The 24277-nt window shown below is 40.7% G+C and overlaps 1 protein-coding gene across 1 annotated transcript in view; it reads left to right on the top strand.

Annotated features, from left to right (window-relative positions):
• LOC132825648 (pappalysin-1-like) overlaps positions 1–24277 on the top strand; it is a 326796-nt gene that overhangs the window by 130099 nt on the left and 172420 nt on the right. The window contains exons 11-12 of the mRNA XM_060841017.1: positions 19380–19493; positions 23121–23256. Of these exons, the coding sequence (XP_060697000.1) occupies positions 19380–19493; positions 23121–23256 (250 nt within the window). The remainder of the gene's footprint in view (positions 1–19379; positions 19494–23120; positions 23257–24277) is intronic.

The following is a 24277-nucleotide window of genomic DNA, read 5'->3' as shown; positions in this document are numbered from 1 at the left end:
ATCAAATGCTCCATGCATTCATCAGGTCACTTAGCTCATTGTATGTAGGCATTGACTTGGTTCATTTCACATGGTCTCAATACTGTCATTCAAATAGCTGAGAAAAGACAGCTATACAAACACACTCAACACATACAACCCCATTTTGTGACTATCTGAAACAAAATTCTCAGGAGAACGTAGTACAACAAAGGCATATGTGTTCATTGTCATTTCTGAATTTCAATATTTGCTGAGATGCATATTCATTCACCATGCGTAAAGAAATGGGATGGATTTATGGCTACATATTCTGTTCTCCACTCTCCAGCCCATGATTTATAATTACAGTTTGTAGACATGAAATCTGGCTGCTCCATAAAGGCATTACACTCTGAGCAGCCTTACTTAATCAAAATGTGACTTCCACTCCTCAGAGACAAGATGTCCTGCTCTCGAGAACTGTTGAGCAGTCTGACGTGAAGACCTTTGCTTCAGGCTGGGGAATTGTGTTTGAGGTGGGGAGGAGGTTAGGGGTTTGGGAGCCTTAAAGGGCGTTAACATCAATGAATGCAGGAGCTCTACCAAAGACTATGATTCTCATTCTGCCCGATGGCAGCTGTCAAAATGACTGGGTTGCCCACATTTCTCCTCAATGTGTGAGAGGCACAATGTGAGAGGTACAATGAGGCATTTAAGTGGCAGTTAATTGTGCACCCAAAAGTGTCAAAGAGCCCATGAACTGGCTTGACCTCTTACTTCTCACCCTTGTCAACCACCCGTACCCATTCGCATATACCTTGGCGTGGGCCCATAAAATTGTGGACACCAGAAAGGTTCTTTCCATTGTCAAATACTTGAATGATGCACCAATTCCAATGGCTAATGCATGACAGTATTATCTTCAGTTTTGGTGAATATCATGAAATTTGACTTGGTGCAGATTTAGTGAAAAGTATGGAATATCTAATCATTGAGCAAATGCAATTTTTTAACATATGTATCTATAAATTCTTGGGATCTGCTGTGCAGCTGTGCATTGAGGGTAGCAGAGGTGTAGAGTGGTGATGGCTGAGTGGTGTTATTGCTGGTCTGTTAATTCAGAGACCCAGGAATATTCTGGAGACCTAGGTTTGAATCCCACCATAGGAGAAATAAAAAATTGTAATTGTCCTCAAAATAAAAATCATAGCGATGAACCTGCTTGAACCACTGCAGTCTTTGTAGTACTAGTACACCCAGAGTTCTGGCAATGAAGAACTTGCAGGAGTTTTCAACCACTTACAGTAAAAGAATGGAAGTATTGTTCCATGTCAGGATGGGGAAAGTTGGTTTTGAAATCAACAGAGGCCATGTTCTGAAGTTGTTGAACACTGTGTTGAGCCTAAAGGCTGTAATGTGCCAACGTGGCAAATGGGGTTTTGTTCCTTCAGTTTGAGACTGTTGAATAATTTGTTGGAATATTGCAGCAGGCCCAGAAATGTCAACATGACAACAAACAACTGAAAGGTCAGGGTCAGTCTTATGAACAGAATGGACATGTTCCCAGTCTGTGTTTGGTTGAACTTGTGTAAAAGAGATTGCTTTGTGACGGGCAAATCTAGTGGAATAGATTGAAAGAAATATAAGTAAAATGCAACTTTATCTAGAAAGTGTGTTTGGGCCTTCAACAGCAAAGAGGGAGGAGTTGAAGGAGTAAGTGTTATACTTTCTGCTTTTGTTTGTATCTAGATTTGGAATTTATTAGAAGGGTTGTTCAAGCAAAGTATTTGGAATCAAAGAATCATTGAAATTATAGCACTAGAGACAGCCTGGTTAGACTCCACTTGAAGCACTGCAAGCAGATCTGGGCACCACACCTTGGGGAGAATATGTTGGATTGGGAGGGAGTACAACATAGGCGTACAAGAATGATACTGAGACTTCAGGGGTTAAGTCATGAGGAGAGAATACAAAAGTTATGCTTGTTTTCTATAGAATTTAGAATGTTAAGGGATGATCTGATTGGAATCTTCATGATGTTAACAGGAGAAGGCAGGATAGACAAAGAAAAACTATTTCCACTGGATGGAGATTCCGGAACCAGGGGCAGTGGCTGAGAATTAGGGCCAAACTGCTCAGGAGAGATGTAAAGAAACTCTTCTACACACAGACAATGGTAGATGTTAGACCTCTCTTTCAGTGGATGGCAATAGTTTTAACTATGAAGTAAATGCATTTTGTTAGGCAAAGATATGAAGAGATATTGGCTAAAGGCAGCTATATGGAGTTCGGCCACAGGTCAGCCATGATGGAATTAATGGTGGTACAGGCTCCAGGGGCTGAATGGCTACTCCTGTTTCAATGTGCCTAGCAATCAAAGAACCTCAAAGGTGTAGAGCTGACACATGAAGATTTTGAAACTCTTCAAGCATACCTCCCTATTGTGCAGATTTACAGACACCATTATTTTAATCTCCAAGGTCTATCATTTGAAAGATCGGTTATACTTGGCTTTTACTTTCACCACTCACGGAGAGGTTTAGTGAGAACAATTAGAAGCTCGAAGAAATAGAACTCAAGGTGTGTATGACACAAACACTGAAGTGTTTTAGGAGATGTTAACAGAATAAAATGCACACTTAATGATTTTGAACGCTGATCTCTTCTCGTTGTGTAGCTCTTTCTCTGGAGGCAGCAAACAGTGAATGGTGAAACAAAAGGAAAACTTATCTAGTTTGTAATTATTTTGATATTTCTAGAGATTTAATTTCTTGCCAATCCATACCTAGCATCAGCTTGTAGAGTAGACCAGTCCCTGCTTACCCAGTTTTGATGTGGTGACTTCCTTCTGATCATACCACTGGATAGATTTTGTGAAAACTTCTCAAGCTAATAAAATTGAATAAAAGTCTAGCCAGATAGTGTAACTATTTGACTTATTTCCAATTGTTCCTATATTCACCGAAAGGAATGAATTGCACGTTTCAAATATCTGTCTTAGAACATTAATGGGTACACTGCCGGAGTGAGCAAAATGTTCCATGTATCCAATTGTTCCTATTAAGCAAACACTCAGAGAAATTAATTGAGCTTGAGCAAATTCCTTTTGAAGTAAATGTTCCCATTAAAAAGATGCATTTTAATTGGTGTATACTCCATATGCCACTGCGTGCCCCACAGGGAGAATTTTTGATGGTATAAGTGGGTACAGATTATTTCCATCATAGTCATTTTTTGGCTTTTGTTGTGAGACTGAACCGGAAATTAATGAATATACTCTGGCATACATGTTTTCACTGTTGAAACAGGTTTAAGTCCTACTGGAGTCCCTTTGGCTTTTTAGGAATGGCCATAGTTCACTGTTGCAGGGCAGAAGTGAGGACTGCAGATGCTGGAAATCAGAATCTAAATTAGAATGGTGCTGGAAAAGCACAGCAGGTCAGGCAGCATCCAAGGAGCAGGAAAATTGATGTTTCAGGCAAAAGCCCTTCATCAGGCATGTGTACCAAACATAAGTAAGCTGTTGCTTGGATGATTTGGAATGATATTGTTTAAAATGTCACTGATAGTGGTGGAGGAATGGTGCAGTGGGAGAATTGGAGTGACTGCAAATTGTTTCATTGCCAGTCAGAATATTGCACATCTTGCCCTGTTACTGAGTGTTGTATCCAGTGCTCACTAGTGGAATGAAAGTCTCTCTGTTGATTGTAGAATTCCAAATGGAAATAGACTCTTACAAAATAATAATTTACACACTTTAAAACAGTTCATAGATATTTTCAATCAATCTATTCAGGGGTGTTAGGACACATGTCCGGGGTAGATGGGACTTGAATCCAGGCCTTCTGTCCCAGAGATAGGGCCACTCCTATTCCACCACAAGGGCCAAGTCACTGTTCATGGAGGATGTTAAAACAATTGAAACAAATGATTAGTATGCAATAGGGTTTGCCCCCATCAATCTGGTTTAGTTTGTGAGATGATTTCTTCTGAGTTATGATAGTTTAAATACAAGATACAGTACTGAGTCTAAACTCCAAGTCTAGACTGACATTACCAGTGGCCTAGGTAACATTTTTCCTTTGAACAACAACATTCCAATAACTCCCTATCCTAACCTCTCATTCCAAAAAACTACTGGCAATCCATTATAAAGCAAATTTTCAGATTTTACTATGCTCAAAATATGATTTGCCATGATATAACGTGCAAAAACCATAACACTTCATTGTGAAATGTTTGTAACATATTTGAGAGCAAGGTTATGTTGGCACATCTTTTGCTTTTGCTCTCACCAGAATACTGTACTTCAATATTTCATCTCCCAAATGCACTGCAATTAAATACTTGTGTGATTGGATCTGTTTTGCATTTGCCTGAAACCCTGCATTTACTTTGGTTTTCACGTGAATAAGCTACTCAGTATATTTGCAATGCTATTGTAACTGGTAACAGTTTACCTGTTAAGAAGAATTAAGAACATGGAAGCTGCAGAAGTAACTATGTTTTCATCGTAGTCACCACACTCCCAATTAGTTGCTGTTTTAATTGATGTAATTGTCAAAAGAATAACAGGAATATAGAGCCACTTTACAATACACTCCATTGGAGACATCAACAGTGATTTTCCCTTGCGTATCCAAATTAGTTTGTTTGGGGTTCCAGTGTGAAGTAATTGTTTTTGATCTTCTAAACTTGGAGGCTGTAGAAATTAATATTGATAATACAATGATTTGTCACTTGCCCGTTGACCTCAGTGCCATTTTCCTTCGCTTTGTAAGTGAGAGTATCATATTACTTCAGTTGTCCTTAGCATAGGGACTTGCATCGTATGATAGAGGCTCAATGGTAAACTAATATACAAAAGATCCCCACCTGCTTGGGAAGAATGGTAACAATGTTATGTCTCTGGAAGGGTTGTGAACTGAAAGGATCAAAGTGACAGTGCTGTGTACTTCTGTACTTCAATGAGTGATGAAATTTGGAAGAGGAATGCTTTAGGCACATAAACACCATTTCCAAATGAATCAGCATTTGACATTAAAGAGGGCTTGTTCCCATTTTGTATCCATTTGGTAAGTCACAGTCATTACAGCTCTCCGACTTACAACAGTTGTACTTCAAGGCAATAGCAAAATATGGTGTATATTAGACTAGTCCCACTGAAAAAAAAATCGCCTCAAATTGAAAACAAGGCAATGGAATTTGTTAAATATTAAGGTGTCTACATTAAACAATTTAGATAGTAGTTAATTGAAACCAAATCCCATTTGAAAGTATATATATCAATTTCCTTTGGGCACAGACCATTTGTATCCTGGCACAGATTTTAAAAGTTATGCTGTAAAATAGGAAATTATTAAGTAAATCCATCTTAGAATTTAGATTAGATTCCCTACAATGTGGAAATAGGCCATTTGGCCCAACAAGTCCACACAAACCCAAGAGTAACTTATCCAGATGCATTCCTCTACATTTACCCCTGACTAATGTACCAACACCATGGACAACTGACCATGGTCAATTCACGTAACCTACACATCTTTGGATTGTAACAAGAAACTGAGCACACAGAGGAAACCCACGCAGACACTGGAATAATGTGCAAACTCCACACAAACAGTCTCCCAAGGCTGGAATTGAACCTGGGTCCCTGGTCCTGTGAGGCAGCATTGCTAACCACTGAGCCACCATGCCAGAATCTAAAATTCTCATTATTATTACATTTGGATCCTACTTCAATAACCCTCTCACTTGCAGCTGATCTGTAATGCAGAGCAAAACATGCAGAAAGAGCGCTAAATACTGATCATTAGTCAAAAGGAAAAGAAAAGCCCTTTCCTGGTTTGTTATCCTTTCAGTGCAATTCCCCAATGCCTAAACTGATCATCTGCCAGGTAGTCTGCTGTTTACCAAGAATCCAATTGGAGAGGCTTACACCTATAGTTGAAAGCTGGAAAAAGTCCCACACACGTTTCAGGAAACCAATGAGTGACACATTGGTGTAAGAACCGCTCCTCAGCTTTAACATCCTGGTTTCAAAAAAAAACATTCTGTGTTGGCCACCTCAAGTGCCCTTATGTGATGCTTGCGTGAGGGCCACTTCTGTCGTGGCAAGATGACAGATAATCTGCCCTTTGTTTTGCTGGAACTCTTCTAACAGGAGCAGCTTTAACCCTTGACCCCGCCATTTATTAAATCTTGTTCCAGTCTAGTTACAACAAACACTCAAAGAGCCAAAAAAAAATCACTTGACTCCACAAAACCTACTGTTGGACTTTCTTAGATAGATTTTGACTGTGCGATAGTGACTTCAATGGAATTATAAATAAGGAGAGGCGTAAAACACAAGTTTTTGATTCAGTATTATTCAAATTTCACTATTGTATGCAGTCAAGATTTATTCAGTTTACTGCACAAACCCTTCTTATGCACTGGAGCTTTTATTTCTTTCTAAATTACATCTCATTCTCTCCTCATTCCATCTCCACCCACTCACAAGAGTTCATTCCCTGTCTTGACACAGTAAGAAGCCAGATTGCTCACAGTTTGGCCAGTGTTATGATTAATTTGTCTTGAGGGAGATACAAGAAAGACCCCAGTGAGACATGTCATCCATTTTTGTTTTTCCCATTTACTGCTTCCTTTGGTTTTCTCCACGGAGGTTTTTCTCCCCATTCACCCACCTTAGCAGAGGTCAAAGGTCAAACCTACGATCCACATGGCTCCATTTGATGCTTTCTAGCCCATTTTCATAGCAAGTCATTGGGAGAATGCAACCAACTTCATATTCAGCAGGAACATGGTAAGTGTGTGGTTGCACACTCATTATTGGCTTTGGAATGCTGACAGGAGCTGCAGGCTGACTGCAGATTTTACATTCCTGGCCATCACACCCCAAAAATTCATTCACCATTGTAAATTTCAACAATTAGACTTGTATTTTCATCCCCTGGTAACATCTCATGCTTTGCCTTACAGTTTACAACACAATACAGTACAGGAACGGGCCCTTGGGCCCACCAAGCCTGCGCCAATCCCTAATCATAACTTATTGCCCATGCATGGTATCTATCCCTCTGGTTGGCTCCAATTCATGTGTCTAGCAAGATATGTCTTAAACATTGCTAATGTGCCTGCTTCCACTACCATTACTGGCAGTGCGTTCCAAGCACCCACCTCTGTCTGGATGAAACATTTTCCCCACACCTCTCCCCTAAACTTGCCCCCTCTCACGTTGAACCTGTGCCCTCTTGTAGTTGACCTGTTCACCCTAAGAAAAGAGTCTCTGACTATCCACCCTATCTATGACTCTCAATTTTGTAGACATGTATCAGCCTCCATCTTTCTAGTCAAAATGATCCAAGTTTATCCAACCTCTCCTCATAACTAAAGCCTCCTAGAACAGGCATCATCCTGATAAACCTTCTGTGCACCTTCTCCGAAGCATTCGTGTCCTTCTGATAGTGTGGCAACAAGAACTGGATGTAGATGACAGATAATTTCCCCTTTGTTTTGCTGAAATTCCAAAAGTGGCCTAAGTAGGGTTTGTACAAATGTAACATAACTTGCCAACTTTTATATTTGATGCCCCAGCATGTTGTATGCCTTCTTGACCACATTATCCACCCATGTTGTCACTTTCAGGGATCTGTGGACCTGTATGCCCAGATCCCTGTGTATGTCATTTTCACGTCTCATTCACTGGGAAATGGCGGGAGGTTTCTTATTGCAAAGGAGCTGAAATCAGAATCATTTTAATCTGAGCAACCTCACTTGTCCATGTAATGACATGCACTGGACCCCCCCAAAAAAGAAAACAAATCACCTTGTGTACTGTTCTGAAGTGAATTTGACTATGATTGGAATGCTGTATACATTAAGAATATATACCTTTCTTAAGTAGCAATATGATTGTTCAAGCTTTTGTTTGTATGCTCAGGTTGGAGAGAAATGGTTGTATTCTTTTCTCTCAACCTGTGCGAATGCATTCTGAAATATGTCAAATTGAACCATAACAATAATTTTTGAAACTTCTACAATGCCTTTAGTCAGAGGAAGAGAAATGACAGGAGACCTCTCCAAATTAACGCAGCTTGAGATATTTAAGAGGAAGGGAAAAACACTGACAGTGCAGATTATCTTAAAAATTGGGACAAACTCTTACTCCTGACAACTTTGCATATTATCCCTCCCCCTCACAGGCTTTATTCCGAAATTGTTTATAAAAGATGTTTGTGATGTTATGACAGAAGTGTGGCTTCAGCTTCCCATCTGAGGCAAATAAATACGATACATAGGATAATAAATGGCTGGCAGCAAGTTACAGGCAGTAATTCAATTGAACTGTCCTGATGATGCAATAAACCTCGAGAGTGAAGCTCAAGCAATTTACAAATGTCATCAGAATTGCTAGGTTGAATTACTACTTCAAATCTGCTGCCAGCTCTTTGTTATTCTTCATATTATATTGTATATTGTCTTTTTTTTAAGTGCTGCAAATGTGTTGCTGGTCAAAGCACAGCAGGTTAGGCAGCATCTCAGGAATAGAGAATTCGACGTTTCGAGCATAAGCCCTTCATCAGGAATGCCATTTTGCTTTTGTAGACCATAAGATATTTCAATTTATCTGTCATACCGTTAGCTTGAAGTTAACTGTTACACTGTTAGCTCCATTCTTGATGAAAAGCTTATGCTCAAAACGTCAACTCTTGTGCTCCTCAGCAGCTGCCTGACCAGCTGTGCTTATCCAGAACCACACTTTTTGATTCTGATCTCCAGTATTTGCAGTCCCCACTTTCTCCTGTTAGCACCATAGTTAAGATCAACTAGGAGAAAGTGAGGTCTGCAGATGCTGGAGATCAGAGCATCAAAATGTGTTGCTGGAAAAGCACAGCAGGTCAGGCAGCATCAAAGGAACAGGAGAATCGACGTTTTGAGCATAAGCCCTTCTTCAGGAATGGGGGGGGGTGCAAGCAGGCTAAGACAAAAGATAGGGAGGAGGGACTTGGGGGAGGAGCGTTGGGAATACGGTAGGTGGAAGGAGGTTAAGGTAAGGGACACATCCCCCACCAACCCAACCTCCACTCCCGGCACCCTCCCCTGCAACTGCAAGAAATGCAAAACTTGCACACACACCTCCCCCCTCACTTCCCTCCAAGGCCCAAAGGGATCCTTCCATATCCATCACAAATTCACCTTCACCTCCACACACATCACTTACTGCATCTGCTGCACCCGATGTGGCCTCCTCTACATTGGGGAGACAGGCCGCCTACTTGTGGAACGTTTCAGAGAACACCTCTGGGACACCCGCACAAACCAACCCAACCACCCCGTGGCTGAACACTTTAACTCCCCCTCCCACTCCACCAAGGACATGCAGGTCCTTGGCCTCCTCCATCTCCAGACCATGGCAACACGGCGCCTGGAGGAAGAGCACCTCATCTTCTGCCTAGGAATCCTCCAACCACAAGGGATGAGTACAGATTTCTCCAGCTTTCTCATTTCCCCTCCCCCTACCATTTTTCAGTCCCAACCCTCAGGCTCAGCACCACCTTCTTGACCTGCAATCTTCTTCCCGACCTCTCCGCCCCCACCCCTCTCCGGCCTATCACCCTCACCTTAACCTCCATCTACCTATCATATTCCCAACACCCCTCACCCAAATCTCTCCTCCCTACCTTTTATCTTAGCCTGCTTGGCACACTCTCCTCATCCCTGAAGAAGGGCTTATGCCCGAAACATCGATTCTCCTGTTCCTTGGATGCTGCCTGACCTGCTGTGCTTGTCCAGCAACACATTTTTAAGCACCATAGTTAAGGCAGTAAAGATGATAAAACATACAAATTGGAGATATAAATATCAGACGGAGAAGGGAAAAATCTAAGTGATTCCCTGCCCCAAACCTTCACAATTTTCTCCACATTTTTCCTCAAGGCATCCAATGCGAAAGCAAATCATCTTGACTGTCTGTTTTTATTTATTCATGGATAGTCGGCTTCTTGGTGGTTGGCCAAGCATTTATTGTCGATCTTTGTTTTGCCCTCCAGGAGGCTTTGCTGAGCTGCATTCTTGTACCACTGCACTTAGTGTAGGTTGACCCACAATGCTCGTTAGGAGAGAGCGCCAGAATTTTGACCCAGCAACACCGATGGAATGTAATACTTTTCCAAGTCAGGATAGTGTGTAGCTTCAAGGGGAACTTGCAGGTGATGCTGTTCCAAAGTATCTGCTTCCCTTGTTCTTCCAGATTATCATCCTCAAGTTTGGAAAGTGCTACCTAAGGGGCCTTACTGAATTTCAATAGTGCATCTTGTAAATGGTACATATTATTATTACTAGGCAAAAATGAGGACTGCAGATGCTGGAAATCAGAGTTTAGATCAGAGTGGTGCTGGAAAAACACAGCAGGTCAGGCAGCATCCAAGGAGCAGGAAAATTGATCTTTCAGGCAAAAGCCCTTCATCAGGAAGACAGGCAGGGAGCCTCCAGAGTGGAGGGATGCTACTGATCATTGGAGGTGAAGAGAGCGAACATATGTGGATATGATGTCAATCAAATCCAAAATTCAAGAATCTAGGCTGTGCATGTTGGTCGGCTATCCAAATATGAAGGTCTTCACACACAAAGTTGATCTAAATTTCATAAGGCAAAGATTGCAGCAGGTCTCACTTGACTGTGAGACCAGGTATGGAAATCCCAGTTAGTTGTTCCTCTCCTAACCTATTCTTGGTTAGGCCAACTGCAGCAAACCAACCACTACTCCAGTTGTTGTGAGGTATCCCAACTGAGACTACAAGTTGACACAGATTCTTTCCTGATGAAGAGTTGATGCTTGAAATGTCAATTCTCCTGCTTCTCAGATGTTGCCTGACTGGCCGTGCTTTTCCAGCATCACACTTTTTGATTCTGATGTCCAGCATCTGCAGTCCTCACTTTCTCCGAGCAGATTCTTTCTGGTCTGTTTGGCTGACTATCATGGTCTAACTTACTCCTTAACTCAGAGTAGATCTTAAAAAGAAACAGAATGCTACAAGCTAAATCATACAATTCACAGTATGAATGACATGTCTAGGACAAGGCTATTCACAGATTCATAAGCAATGAATTATTCAATCCTGAGCAGATTTTTAAAAAAATTTTTGCAAAACCTAGCTGAACTTACACAATATTAAAGCTTTTGCAATGCAAAAGGGATAGTAATACATTTAACTAAACAATTTAAGTGTCACATTCACGATGAATCATAAGACAGAGTAGCTACACTTTAAACCAATGCATCTGTTAAGAATTGTGTGTAATTCTTACTTGCATTTGTCTGTGCTCCCAGAGCAATTTATGCAGTTATGAGTGTGCTAGCCAGCTATATTAATAATGCTCTAATGGGCATGTTTATGTCATGGAACTGCTTATACTCAAAGTATTGAAGCTGTTGCGACTCTATATTTGCCTCACTTACATTCAGTAACAGAACAAAGAGACCTGTAACTAGTTTAATTCAGGGACAAGGCTGTGAAATTATGGAAGGGTTTGAGGAAGTGATTGGTTTTGGCAAATTCGAGAGGAAACAGGAATAATGATACTCATTGACAATGAGTGAGGGAAATGAAAGAGAAATTTATGATATTTTAATTTGAGCCTTCACTGTCTAAAATGTTCATATTTTCACAGAAAGCCAGTTGCTTGCTTTTAACAATCATAATTTTGCCTTAAGACAATTGTGCTGCACAACAGAACCTTAATATTGTTTTTGTATTTCTGCCCGCAAACTTTCCACCATGAGTCTTTCCAAATGAAAGCTCAGCTATGAGAACAGAGTGGACAGTGTGGTCCCCATTTTTGTTTGCCACCCTCACAAGTGGGACCCATGATCCTGCAGGCACCAATCTTAACCCATTTAGCACTGTGTCAATTCCTCCATCACCAAGAAGTAAGTTTAGGATTCAGAGAACATCCTTCATCTCCACCTTTCTCTGTCAGCCAACACCTACCTCAACAAACTATGGTTGGCGCATTAAACGTTTTAAGCAAATAATGATAAATGATGTTTCTATCATGGCCAAGTTGCAAACGGGCAAACTTCAGAGGTGCACAACTGATGCTGAGGGGCATGGATGGGATAAATAGACAAGGTCTTTTCCCTGGGGTCGGGGAGTCCAGAACTAGAGGTCATAAGTTTAGGGTGAGAGGGGAAAGATATAAAAGGGACCTAAGGAGCAACTGTTTCACTCAGAGGGTGGTGCGTGTATGGAATGAGCTGCCAGAGGAATTGGTGGAGGCTGGTACAATTGCAACATTTAAAAGACATTTGGATGGGTATACAAATAGGAAGGGTTTGGAGGGATGTGGGCCGGGTGCTGGTAGGTGGGACTAGATTGGGTTGGGATATCTGGTCGGCATGGACGAATTGGACCAAAGGGTCTGTTTCCGTGCTGTACACCTCTATGACTCTATGACTCTATGATGCCTTTTCGGTGGATTTCCATTTTATGTGTTGAAAATTGTAAGGTTGATAGTTTGCTCAGAGACCAAGCTGCTGTTGCAGGCTGGTTGCACCCTTTCAGAAATATTTAAAAGGCATTTGAATGGGTACATGAATAGGAAGGTTTTAGAGGGATTTGGGCTAAATGCTGGCAAATGGGACGAGATTAATTTTGGATATCTGTTGCATGGATGGGTTGGACCGAAGTGAATGTTTGCTTGCTGTACGACTCTATGATATCTGACAAAATGTACCAATACAGAGGGAAAGAGTTGAAAAATCCTCGAAAAAGTGAAGAGGAGTTGGGTTCAGGCAGAAGCTGGAAGAGACCGCACATGTTTGCTGCTCAGCTGTCTGTAAACAGTGAACACTTTGGTTTTAATCATCTCCTGCAGATGTGTGCAGTGACAGAGGTTAAATGCAGCCCTGCTATGCACTTGAAGCTGGGGTCCTTCTTACTGAGGTGTCGGGGAGAGAATATCAATACAAACAAGGGCAATTATCAGGCGGCGGTTAACTGCAAGTGGCCTCTGAGAGAGAAAAAAATACTGTTGGATAGGAAAATGTGGGTTTGCAGCTTTAGAGTCCTTAAGTATCTCCCTTTATTTCATAAAAGACTTTGAAGTCATTTGTGGTTTCCAAGGCATTAACATCTAACAAAACCTGATTACTCAATTTTTATGTGTCTTGCGATTTGAATTTTCATTTATTGTCAGCTACAGACAACAATACATCTTTAAGGATGGCCTGGCAGCACAACAGCAGTAGTTAGCAAGATATTTGTGTATTTTTAGAGCTTGCTTTCCCATACTACTCAGCTGTCATTAACTAATGCATAACAAAGTAGTCTGCCATCACAAATGAAGGGCTCCCAATCTGAGCTGTTTTGATCAAATAATTTTTCACATGAAAGAGTTAGGACCTGAATAGTGTCTAATTGTAATCAGTTTACTTTGGTCTCTGACAACCCTGGGTGGTCATTAATGGAGCACATTGGCAAATTTACATTAGAATATAGGGTTTTAGGATTGAGACACATTGCTCCTTATAGTGGCTTGAATGGGCTGTGCCAGCAGTGTGACAACAGTCCCCCTGCGTAAAGCTTCACCAGGCAGAATGTAGGCTTCTGAAAAAAAAGCTCATTGCTGACTTTGGAGAAAAATAAAACTTCAAGATAATTCATTTCAGTTGGTGTGATAAACAAGATTTGCAATTCAATGAAAATAAGCATGTTCCTTCAAACTATCATGTTCCATGATATGCCCCATCTTTTAGACTGTATGGCACAAAGTTACAAATAAGGATTTCGTTAATTCTGGTAGTGGGCAAAGTAATTTTATGTGAATGGGATAACTGCTGGAGAAAACTGTAGAAAGAAAGAAAGCACTTGCATTCATATAGTAACTTTAGGACATTCCAAAGTACCTTATATAGAGTGATAAGTGGACTCAGTTTTACTGGGACAGTCATGGTTCTTCATTAAGTGGTGTAGTTTTTTTAAACAATTGTTCAGATGTCCCGCTTTTCACCTTATATATTCTTGTCAAATTTAGGCTGGGTCTGAGGGAAGAATGTCTCTGCGAATTTTCATCCTTCTTCTTATAATGACGCCACATCACATCTCCTTGCACTGTATGCAGCAGACCTCATCTCACCCACCTCCATCTCCCTGCCTTTTCAGTGCCAATGGCTCCATCACTGTTGATGCCTTTTAAACAATTTATGGAATAGTGTTGCCAACTCTGCAGGATATATGGCATCATATGACCTCTCACCTTCAACTCCCCCCCCCCCCTCCTTCTCTGCAAGACGATTATTATTCATTGTCCAACACATCAATCATAACAAAGCTCCACTTTGGCCAAGAAACTGAAAGAACTTTTCTACTCATCTCTGTGGTGCATGATTAGATTAGATTAGACTTACAGTGTGGAAACAGGCCCTTCGGCCCAACAAGTCCACACCGACCCGCCGAAGCGAAACCCACCCATACCCCTACATTACCCCTTACCTAACACTATGGGCAAATTTAGCATGGCCAATTCACCTGACCCGCACATCTTTGGACTGTGGGAGGAAACCGGAGCACCCGGAGGAAACCCACGCAGACACGGGGAGAACGTGCAAACTCCACACAGTCAGTCGCCTGAGTCGGGAATTGAGCCCGGGTCTTCAGGCGCTGTGAGGCAGCAGTGCTAACCACTGTGCCACCGTGCCGCCCAGATGTTTTATTAGAAAATTGTTTTAAATCCACAGTGATCTAGCTGATCTCTGTTGGCAACCAAATGAGCGAATTTACATTATATGATACCTAGGTGTGCAGGATATGCAAGAGAAGCATGAGTCAGCTGAACATATCAACTGTTTTAGCAATGTCGTTGAGAACATATTGCTGATCTGGACAACAGGGAACGTCAGAATTAAAAACAGAAACACTGTGGAAGCTGGAAGAAGTAATGTCCAACTCTAAATGTAACTCTGTTTGCGCAAGCATGCAAGTTGTGTAAGTAGGCCATTCAGCCCATTAAGCCTGGTCCAACACTCAATATGATCATCTGATGGTAACTTCAATTGCGCATTCCCACCTAACTCTAAAACCTTCCCTTTCCACAGATAATGTCCTGTTGACTGTTTGTAAAGGATTTTGCATTTTTCATTTCAGAAGAATGCATTGCTGCCTTCAAATCGTGACACAGGATCTTTTTATTTCCACTCGAGAAATACAGACATTTTGTGTTATATTTCAGCCAAAGACACAACATCTAACATGATAGCACTCCTTCAGTACTGCACTTAAAAATCAGCCTAGGTCAAGTGTTAATACAAACACCCAAAACAAGATTAACTCAGTGGTTTTCAAACAAGTCTGTGAAGGAATCCTCTGCAAATATTGACAGACTCCAAGTGTTAATTATTGGAAGACAGTGATCTCACAAATGAAAGCGGTTGAGAAAATGTGTTATATTAGGAGAAAACAATAGAAAAAACTGACAAAATTGATCAATAAATACAGAATTCTATTGACAAAAAGAATTCTGATCAACTCACTCTCACTGGGGTCATTATAAGTATCCCAGAGTCCAGGTGAAAGCAGAGGGATTTAACAAATCAACAGGGATGTTCAAATATTGTGAAAATTTGAGACAAAATGTCTTGGTACAATTCCTTCCAGATACAGAATAGTCAGTGCAAGTGATTGTAGAATTTTAAATGAAAATTATGTTCAGCACAAATAATATCACTGAAATGTTTTGCGCTGGTTTAAATAAAACATTGCTATAGGCACAGGTCATAGCTATAAAACTGGTCATGATACCAGGATAAATTGTTCATCGTTGTGAACATCTCTATTAAGTTAAACTAGTTCTTTTTGACACTATGGAGATATTTCAAAAGCTTTTAAATACATTTTTTATATGATTTATGAACCTTCATCATCCAATGCAATCATATTTGCTCCAAGTAATTTTCATTCCTTTAAAGTTGGATTACTCACAGTATCGGATAGGAATTCTGATTTAAAATGTTTATAAATCATTTTCTGCTTTACAAACCAAACAACCCAAAGTTATCATTCTTAAATGTATGTAAGAAAAGCATTCTTTTTTGTTTAATGATTTTTGAAAACCACTAATGTTTGATAGATTTCAAGATATGGAAATGAATTGGAAAAGAAACTAAAGGGGAAAATATAATTTCGAAAGTGATGCCAAATCACTCTTGTACCTCATTGTTTTAAAATAACAAACACATGAAGATGATTTAAAGATTTAAATCTATCTTGCAAATCAGACAATGATTTTAAATCATTCAATTTTTATCTTTGTAATTTATAACTCCTTGCTCAGATTGTGTTTCTGAACAGCTAATGAGTATTCCTTGTGTGTCTCACACGTTTTTAAACAATCAAACTTTGCCTTCACACTCTTTTAGCAAATATATAATAGCAGAGCAAAATCCTTTATTTGAGGAAAAGTGGGAGAACGACTAGTTGTCTGCATAATGAATGATCTGCTAATGAAATCATGGGAACATGCAACTTTTTTAACATATGATTTCTGGCAATCTGATTTCATTAGGCAGTCATTAATTCGGAAGAAATACGGGCATTCACCCATTTTTCATCAAAAGAAGAAAGGGAACCCCCATGGTTTAAAATCCAATTATTGACCCCATTCAACCCCACCTTCAGTACAAGGCTGTGATTATGTTTCGCTGCAGACTGTGTTGTATTCTATTTGACACAGGCTTATGGAACTCTCATTAAGTCACACACCTTGCTACAAGATACACATCACATGATTCCCAGGCATCTTCTTCCAAGAACTGAGAAAGTGCTTATAATTTAATGTTACACCTAGAATCTAAAATAAAGTTCTTTGGATCAATAAAAGGCACAAGACTCAAGAAAAGGCTTGGATTTGACAGTCCTCTTTAAGAGGAATTTATTAGTTCCCACTGTGTCACCACGTAACCAGAAAGCGTGCACATTTGGTTATAAAAGAATTCACTGCTTCTGGGTGGCTGAATACCAGTGGGGAAATGTAAAAGCTTACCAAGATGAAAAAACAATCAAGTATATTGTGAATGCTAGTTTAGGTTGCTGGTGAAACTGAATAACTGTCTCCTTGTACAAAAGTACATTTTTAATACCTCACTTGCAACATATTCACTTAGACCTGTCACCCATCAAGTTAGACTGTGATTTACTTTATGTGCAATTACCTCCACCCTGCTTTTTCTGTTACTGCTACTCGTAGAGGCTAAGGTCAGTGACTGGGTACTGTTGTGCTCAGACTCACCCGACCTTCCGACTCACTATTCATGTTTTATGACCAGCATTAAAAATGTCTATTTTATCACAACTCTAACCAGTTGGAAAGATTTTTTTTGCATGGTATTTGAGAATTCCCTCCTTTTTTTTCAAAAGAATGACTGAACTATATATAAGGCATTTCTATCTCACCACCAGGGGATGAGAAAAGTACTTTCGTCATATCAATGTATTTTTGAATCGATCTAAGTGTGTAGTAAATTGTAAGGGAATTAATTCAGGGCTCTGTCTGTTCAGGCGAGTAGTGAGAATGCAGGACTTAAAAGGACAGAATCGCCTCCTACTTCTTTATCCCTGGGTGGTAATTGCCTTTAATCATTGTCTGGAAATGAACAGGAAAGGACAGGTCATCCTCAGTGTTTGAATTGCAGAGCGCTGTAGTATAATGTGTTCTGTCAATGTGAGTTGTTTTCTTAAAACCGAGCTGTTCAAGGCATTTGCAAAATACAAAGAATTCCAGGATTTTTCTCTCTAAAAAGCCAAAATAAGTTGTGATTTGCATGACAAGGCTCGCCCCCACCTCCCCCCCCCCCCCCCCCCCCCCACCCCCACCCCCCACACTGAATCCCCACACCCCAACCAAACCCATGGTGGGAGGTGTTGAGATAAATTCAATCTCTAAATAGCCAGCATCTGTTTTGTTGGGATGCACATCCACTTTTCAAGTGTAGCTTTGCCGAACAACAAAGGAAAATAAATCAAACACAAAAACCAGTAGCTTCCTCTGAGGTCTAAGTAGTTTAAAGCGTAATGTTAATTTCTGCTCTGACCAGCACAATCTTTAACACAATCCACAAGCAAAAAAATTCTCATTGACACAGTGGATAAAATAGGTTTGGTTTACACAACATTCAAATGAGACTCGATTAAAGTTGGACTCATTTCAAACACAACTCAGAAACCTCACAGATTAGAGACTTCCCAAGAAAATACCACACTGCTAGTCATTACAGTTCGGAGCATCCACTTTTTGATAAGAAAATGAATTAATGTCAAATAAAATGCTTTCTCAAGGCACCCTGGCTGGCAGCATTAGTACTGAATCTCCAGTACTTTTTGGATCTTTGCAACTGAAGTCATAGTCCCATTAAAACTGGGAATGCTCAAGTGGTCAAATTTGCAGGACTACAGATATCTCAAAGGTTCGAAGACCGGAGTAGATAGGGAAGGGGTTAGCCATAGCAGAGTTTGAAAACAAGGATGAAAATTTTAAAGTTGAGCTTTTTCTTAACTGCCCAATAAAGGTCAGTGAGCACGTCATATCTTATGCTGCAAGTTTTGGATCTGCCAAGTTTGCAGAGTGTCGGAGAATGAATGGAACCTGAAGTGTGCCATAATTTCTCCATACAGAACAGGTAAGTTAGTGAGAGGAGAGTGGGTCCCTTTCCAAGGCCACACACCTAATTGTTTCCACTTGCTGCTACCTGGATTGAAGGGGGTGGAGGCAGTGATATTGCACTCTTTGTTTATTTCCCCACATATGCTGGCGCATCTGATGGAGTACAATGCTAATATATTTATGTTACAGAGTCACACAGCATATAAGAGGCTATTTGGCCTATCAAATCCATGCTGACCTATCTACACCAATCCCACATTTTAGCATTTGGCTTATAGCCATGAATGTTATTAAATTTCAAGTGCAAATACATATACTTTTTAAAGGTAGTGAGGTTTTGTGCCTCTTTTGCCCTCCCAGTCAGTACATTTGCAGAACCTTGGAATGTTTTATTACAATAAAGCTGCAATATAAGTCCTTATGATGGATTTTTCTAAAGTATCCAAGAGTGCATACATTTTATGATGCACACTTCAAAATATGGTTTGCACGGCATCAGGAAGAGAACAAAGCTCAGGAACACTGCTCATAAATGTCACGGGAAGCTTAAAAATGACAAAACTGCTCCTGCAGGAATATCACTTAATAGTTTGTAATTGTTTTATGATTTAGGTTTGCTTTGTCTGTGCATAATTTGGCACAGCATGGGTATTTTCCACGACGCACAAGTTAAATACACTCCGCATCTTTGTTGTGCATCGCAGGTGCTATTAATTTCAAATTACCGGTATAGAAATTAATGCAAGCATACTTTCCTGCAGATGTGCAAGACCAGGGTCATTGACTTATCCGAAGGAGTGGCTCAGTATGCCTGGTTCCCATGCGTAGAAGCATTCCACAGCATCCCATACTTCAGAGCAAAATACTGGCTAAAGGTAGGCCCTTACTTTGGACAGTTTGAAATGGATCCTGAACTGGAGGGAACAGATTGTAATCAAGTGGAAGAAACAATTTTTAATCATTATGTCAGCTTCTGACATCCCAATTCACAACTTTCTCTACTGACACACTACCAGTGAAACATTCCAGATACTGACACAGTCCCAGTGACACACTGTGGATATTGGCACAGTCCCAGTGACACACTCCAGATATTGACACACCACCCAGTGACTAGCTCCACGTGTTGACAAACCACCAGTGAATTTCTCCAGATGCTGACACACTCCCAGTGATACTTGATGCATACTGACACACTTTCAGTAATACAAACCTCTGAAAGACATCATCAGCTCGCCATAGAAATCATATTCATCATTGTAGAATATTTTTATATAAGAACCCACTGTGCCACTACAGTAGTTAGCGAGGAAAGAAATTGACCTCATGAATTCTTTGTGATATTCTCAAAGGCCAACTACAGTTTAGATGCACCATTACAAGAACCCATGATTTATTGTGCCAATAATCACAGCAATTGCTGGCAGCATTTTAAAATGGGCAAAAGCAATGAACAAGAGTATTGTTCAATCAGTGCCCCTTTTATAAGATGAACGTAATAATCTACCTTTCCGATAACATTGTATCATAGCTATTATTCTGAAATCCTAATTGTATTGAGGCATTTCAAGCAAACTGCAGGAAAGAAAGAAATTGAATTTATTGTATAATTTATGACACCTTTAGAGCATCCCAAAGTGCTGTGTAGCCAATATATTAAATTTCTGAAGGACAATCATTGTTGTTGTTTCTGTTATTGTGCATACAAGCAATCCAGCCAATTCATGTACATGTTCCCATTGAAGACAGATGACTGAATAATCTGCTTGTTGTTATGTTTTTCAAGGGAACATAGCTGGCCAGGAAATCAGAAAAAGTCAATTATTTTCTTCAAATAGTAACACAGGACCTTTTGTGTTTCGTCTTGATTTGATGTCTGCTCTGTAAGTCAGTGTATCTCACAATGAAGTGCTCCCTAAGACAGTATTGAAGAGCCAGCCCAGATGATTTACTCAAGCTTGGATCAGACATATGCTCAAAGCTCACAGTTTGTGAATTGAGCCAACAATTCATGAATAGAATGAGTGGGCAAAACAATCAATGGGCAGAAATGAAGATATATTATTTTCACATAAAAGTTCATTGACATTTCTACGTTTTTCATCAATGGGTAATATTTGCAAATTGAGACATAAACTTGACACAGATCAGGAGGTCTCAGATTCAGTGGCTCATCCATGCAGAACTAATGATCTTACCAGACTATCTTAATTAACATCAACTCCTTCAGACTATCTGAAGGAGGGAGAGGTTGGCCAGGGATACTGTGGTCTTCACCCTGTAGTTTTTGTTGGTCTGTACACATATGAACAGGCTTCAGGCCTGACTGCAATGTCCTAGACAGTTATAAAGCCTCACAACCTGACCAAGCTAAGACATGAAGACAGATCTCTGGGTTTAGGTATCATGGCTGGAGAAAAGAGAACTTTGAAGAATGGTGGCTTGGGTGGGGGCAGCGGTGCAGGAGAATAGAATAAAGTATTTTTAAAAAGCTTAAGACACTAAACAAATTGTGGCTGGCGGAAGATTTATGTTCCTGAAGAAACTCAAATAAATTAAGCTGCATTTTACAGATGTGTCTAAACAAATTGTTCGCTTGTAGAGCACAGGCAAACCACAGGCTCAGATTTTCTAAAGGCCGGGCAATCATTTCTGAAGCTGACATAGGAATTATGCTTCAGCACTCTGCAGAATTCCCCTCACAGCTGACTGTAAAGGGATTGCCAGGGAAACTGAATTTTCTGCTGGGCAATTCCCTAGTACCTGGAACCCTCCAAAAGTCTCCTTTTAATAGATGGAGAATTCAAAGGGTTTCTGCATGTTAGTGAATAGTTACCCAGGAAATATCACGCTATTAAAAGCTTTGCCTAACTTCTGAGTAACTATTAAACTGGCCCCAAGCCCCCACTTCCCAGCATTATCCAGGCATTGACCTGACAATTGTACCTACCTGGGAGCCCACACCATCTCCTGCATTATGTATGCAAGTGACCTCACCCTCACTCTCCCATGGGATTGACCTCCTGTCCTGTCTCTAGACCCCAATCCCCCCATACCCCTCCCTAAGCTGACCTCCACTCCAGACCCAATCACACTTCCCTCCTCGTCTCCTCCACATCCTATCTCGGGACCTGCCACACTACCTCCACTTCACCTCCATCCCCTGCCCCATAGCCAGACCTGACACTTCCACTGTTTCCTGTTGTACCACCCACACTATTGGCCCTTGACCCTCAACAATCCCCCCGAGACCCATCATACTTTTCCTGCAACCTCGTGTTTCTAGACTTTGACATTTTCAGAATACAGCAATTGGTTGCTGTGAGAAAAGGCCATTTGGTTGTTCAGTGCTAGAAGGGAACTGTCAGAATGGAAGCATGGTTCCTTATGTCTGAAAGAGTCGTGATTGTAATTTCCTGTAGCAAATGCCAAAGTCTCTCTTAACATTAAAAACGACTGAATGGAGTGACAATCTGCCTGAGACTGAGGTTGTCACTCCTCAGAAATTATCTGTTGAAATTGTGTAATAGATAATGAAATTATGTATTACAAAATCGGGGTAGCATGGTGGTTCAGTAATTAGCACTGTTACCTCACAATGTCAGGAACCCAGGTTCAATTCTACCCTCAGGCAGTTTGCGGTTTGTCTGTCTGCAGTTTGCACATTCTCCCCGTGTCTGTGTGGGTTTACTCCGGGTGCTCCGATTTCCTCCCACAGTCCAAAGATGTGCAGGTTAGGTGGATTGGTCATGCTAAATTGCCCATAATGTGCAGGCTAGGTGGATTAGCCATGGGCAATACAGAGTCCAGATTAGAGTGGTGCTGGAAAAGCACAGCAGATTAGGCAGCATCCAACGTTTCGAGCAAAAGCCGTTCATCAGGAATGAGCCTGATGAAGGGCTTCATCATTCCTGATGAAGGGCTCCGGCCCAGAATGTTGATTTTCCTGCTCCTTGGATGCTTCCTGACCTGCTGTGCTTTTCTAGCACTATTCTAATCTTGACTGTAATCTCCAGCATCTGCAGTACCCACTTCCACCATGGGAAATACAGGGTTATGGACCTGGACAGGATACTCTTTGGAGGGTTGGTGTGGACTCAATGGGCCAAATGGCCTTCTTCCACACTGTAGGGATTCTATGATTCTAAAATACCTGAAAATATTGAAAATACTCATCTGGCAGCTTTTCTATTGAAAGACTTCGGACCTCAAAGGTTAACTCTGTTTCACTCGCCACAGATGGTATCGGAACATATGAGTGTTTCTAGTCCTTTCTGTTTTTATTTCAAGCTTACAACATCCACAGTATTTTGCTTTCAACACAATGTATGACTGTAAAGTCAAATAAAGTTGAATGGTGTAGCACATGCCATGTTGCTATACCGGGGGGAATCCTTATCAGAGAAATCTGTTGATATACAGGTGTCTTTTCACCACCTCTCCCACACCCCATCCCCACTTCTTAACCAAACGTTAATCTTCATCATTTTCTCTCTAATGAGGTCTACTTCGCTGAACCGATGGTTGCTGCTGCTGTCATTGTCCACCTGGCTGCTGATGGAAGTAGTCTCATGGATCAAAGACAAGATTCAATTGCAGTTCAGTTGGTTGACACGAAAGATCAGAATCATGACCTGGGTGAGTCTTTTCTTCTTTCTGCAACACAATGGGACATATTTAGAAAGGATGTAGTTATCTCCAAGCTTGAAGGAAGTTCAAACGGCTCAATTAGTGGAGTGGCCCGCGCACTGACGACCAGCACCACAAGGATACACATCGGACTAACTCAAACAAAAAGGCAGCAAATGAAAAGGCTGAAAGGAAATCCAAGTGAGACAATCAAAGGGCGACACATCTTTGCTCAAAAGATAATCTCACACTGGTGTTTAAAATGCGTAAAACTCTTTCTCAGGAAAAACTCAGATCCATTGGAATCAGGAATCAATTCCTTTTCCTGCTTGCCTTTGACTTTTACTTATTGCCCTTTCTTCCTTCTGAGATTTTATTTTACTGAGCTACTCATATATTCTCAAAAGCCTCTTGCTCTACACTTAACTTTGTACACTGGCCACTCAGTATACTCGTTTTTTCCCTCTGCTGCTGACACAAGATGGTATTACCCTTGTCATAATTTCAAGTATAGCAGACTGTGAAAACTGTGTATTTGCTTTTTACTGCACTTTTGAACACATAATGCAAACATTTTAAAGATCCCTTTAACTTTTGCACTGTTATCTCATTACACCAACACAAAATTCACACGATTATTGTGGCAAATTCTGACAAGTGGTGAGACCTTCCCTGAATTTTATGGCATAACTCACCCATGTTCTCTGACCTCAGACTTAGCAGACTACCTCCCAAGTTCTGTTCATGTCACTTCTGAGATTGTTAAATATCACACAACACCAGGTTATAGTCCTGGTGTTGTGTGATTTTTAACTTTGTCCACCCGAGTCCAACACCTGCAACTCTACATCATGACTTTTGAGATTGTATCGACACACCAGTTATTACTTTGTGCCAAAGGAGTCCTTGCTGCGCTGTGGTGTTAAACTTGATGTGAACAAAGATTTACTTTTGGTAAATTACCAATGAGTCATCCCAAATCCCAAACTACCAGCGGCCTGGACTTCACCCACAATTCATAACATCAATC

Source organism: Hemiscyllium ocellatum, chromosome 21, assembly GCF_020745735.1.
Source record: "Hemiscyllium ocellatum isolate sHemOce1 chromosome 21, sHemOce1.pat.X.cur, whole genome shotgun sequence".
Classification (NCBI taxonomy): Eukaryota; Metazoa; Chordata; class Chondrichthyes; order Orectolobiformes; family Hemiscylliidae; genus Hemiscyllium; species Hemiscyllium ocellatum.
This window is presented reverse-complemented; position numbering and strand designations above follow the sequence as displayed.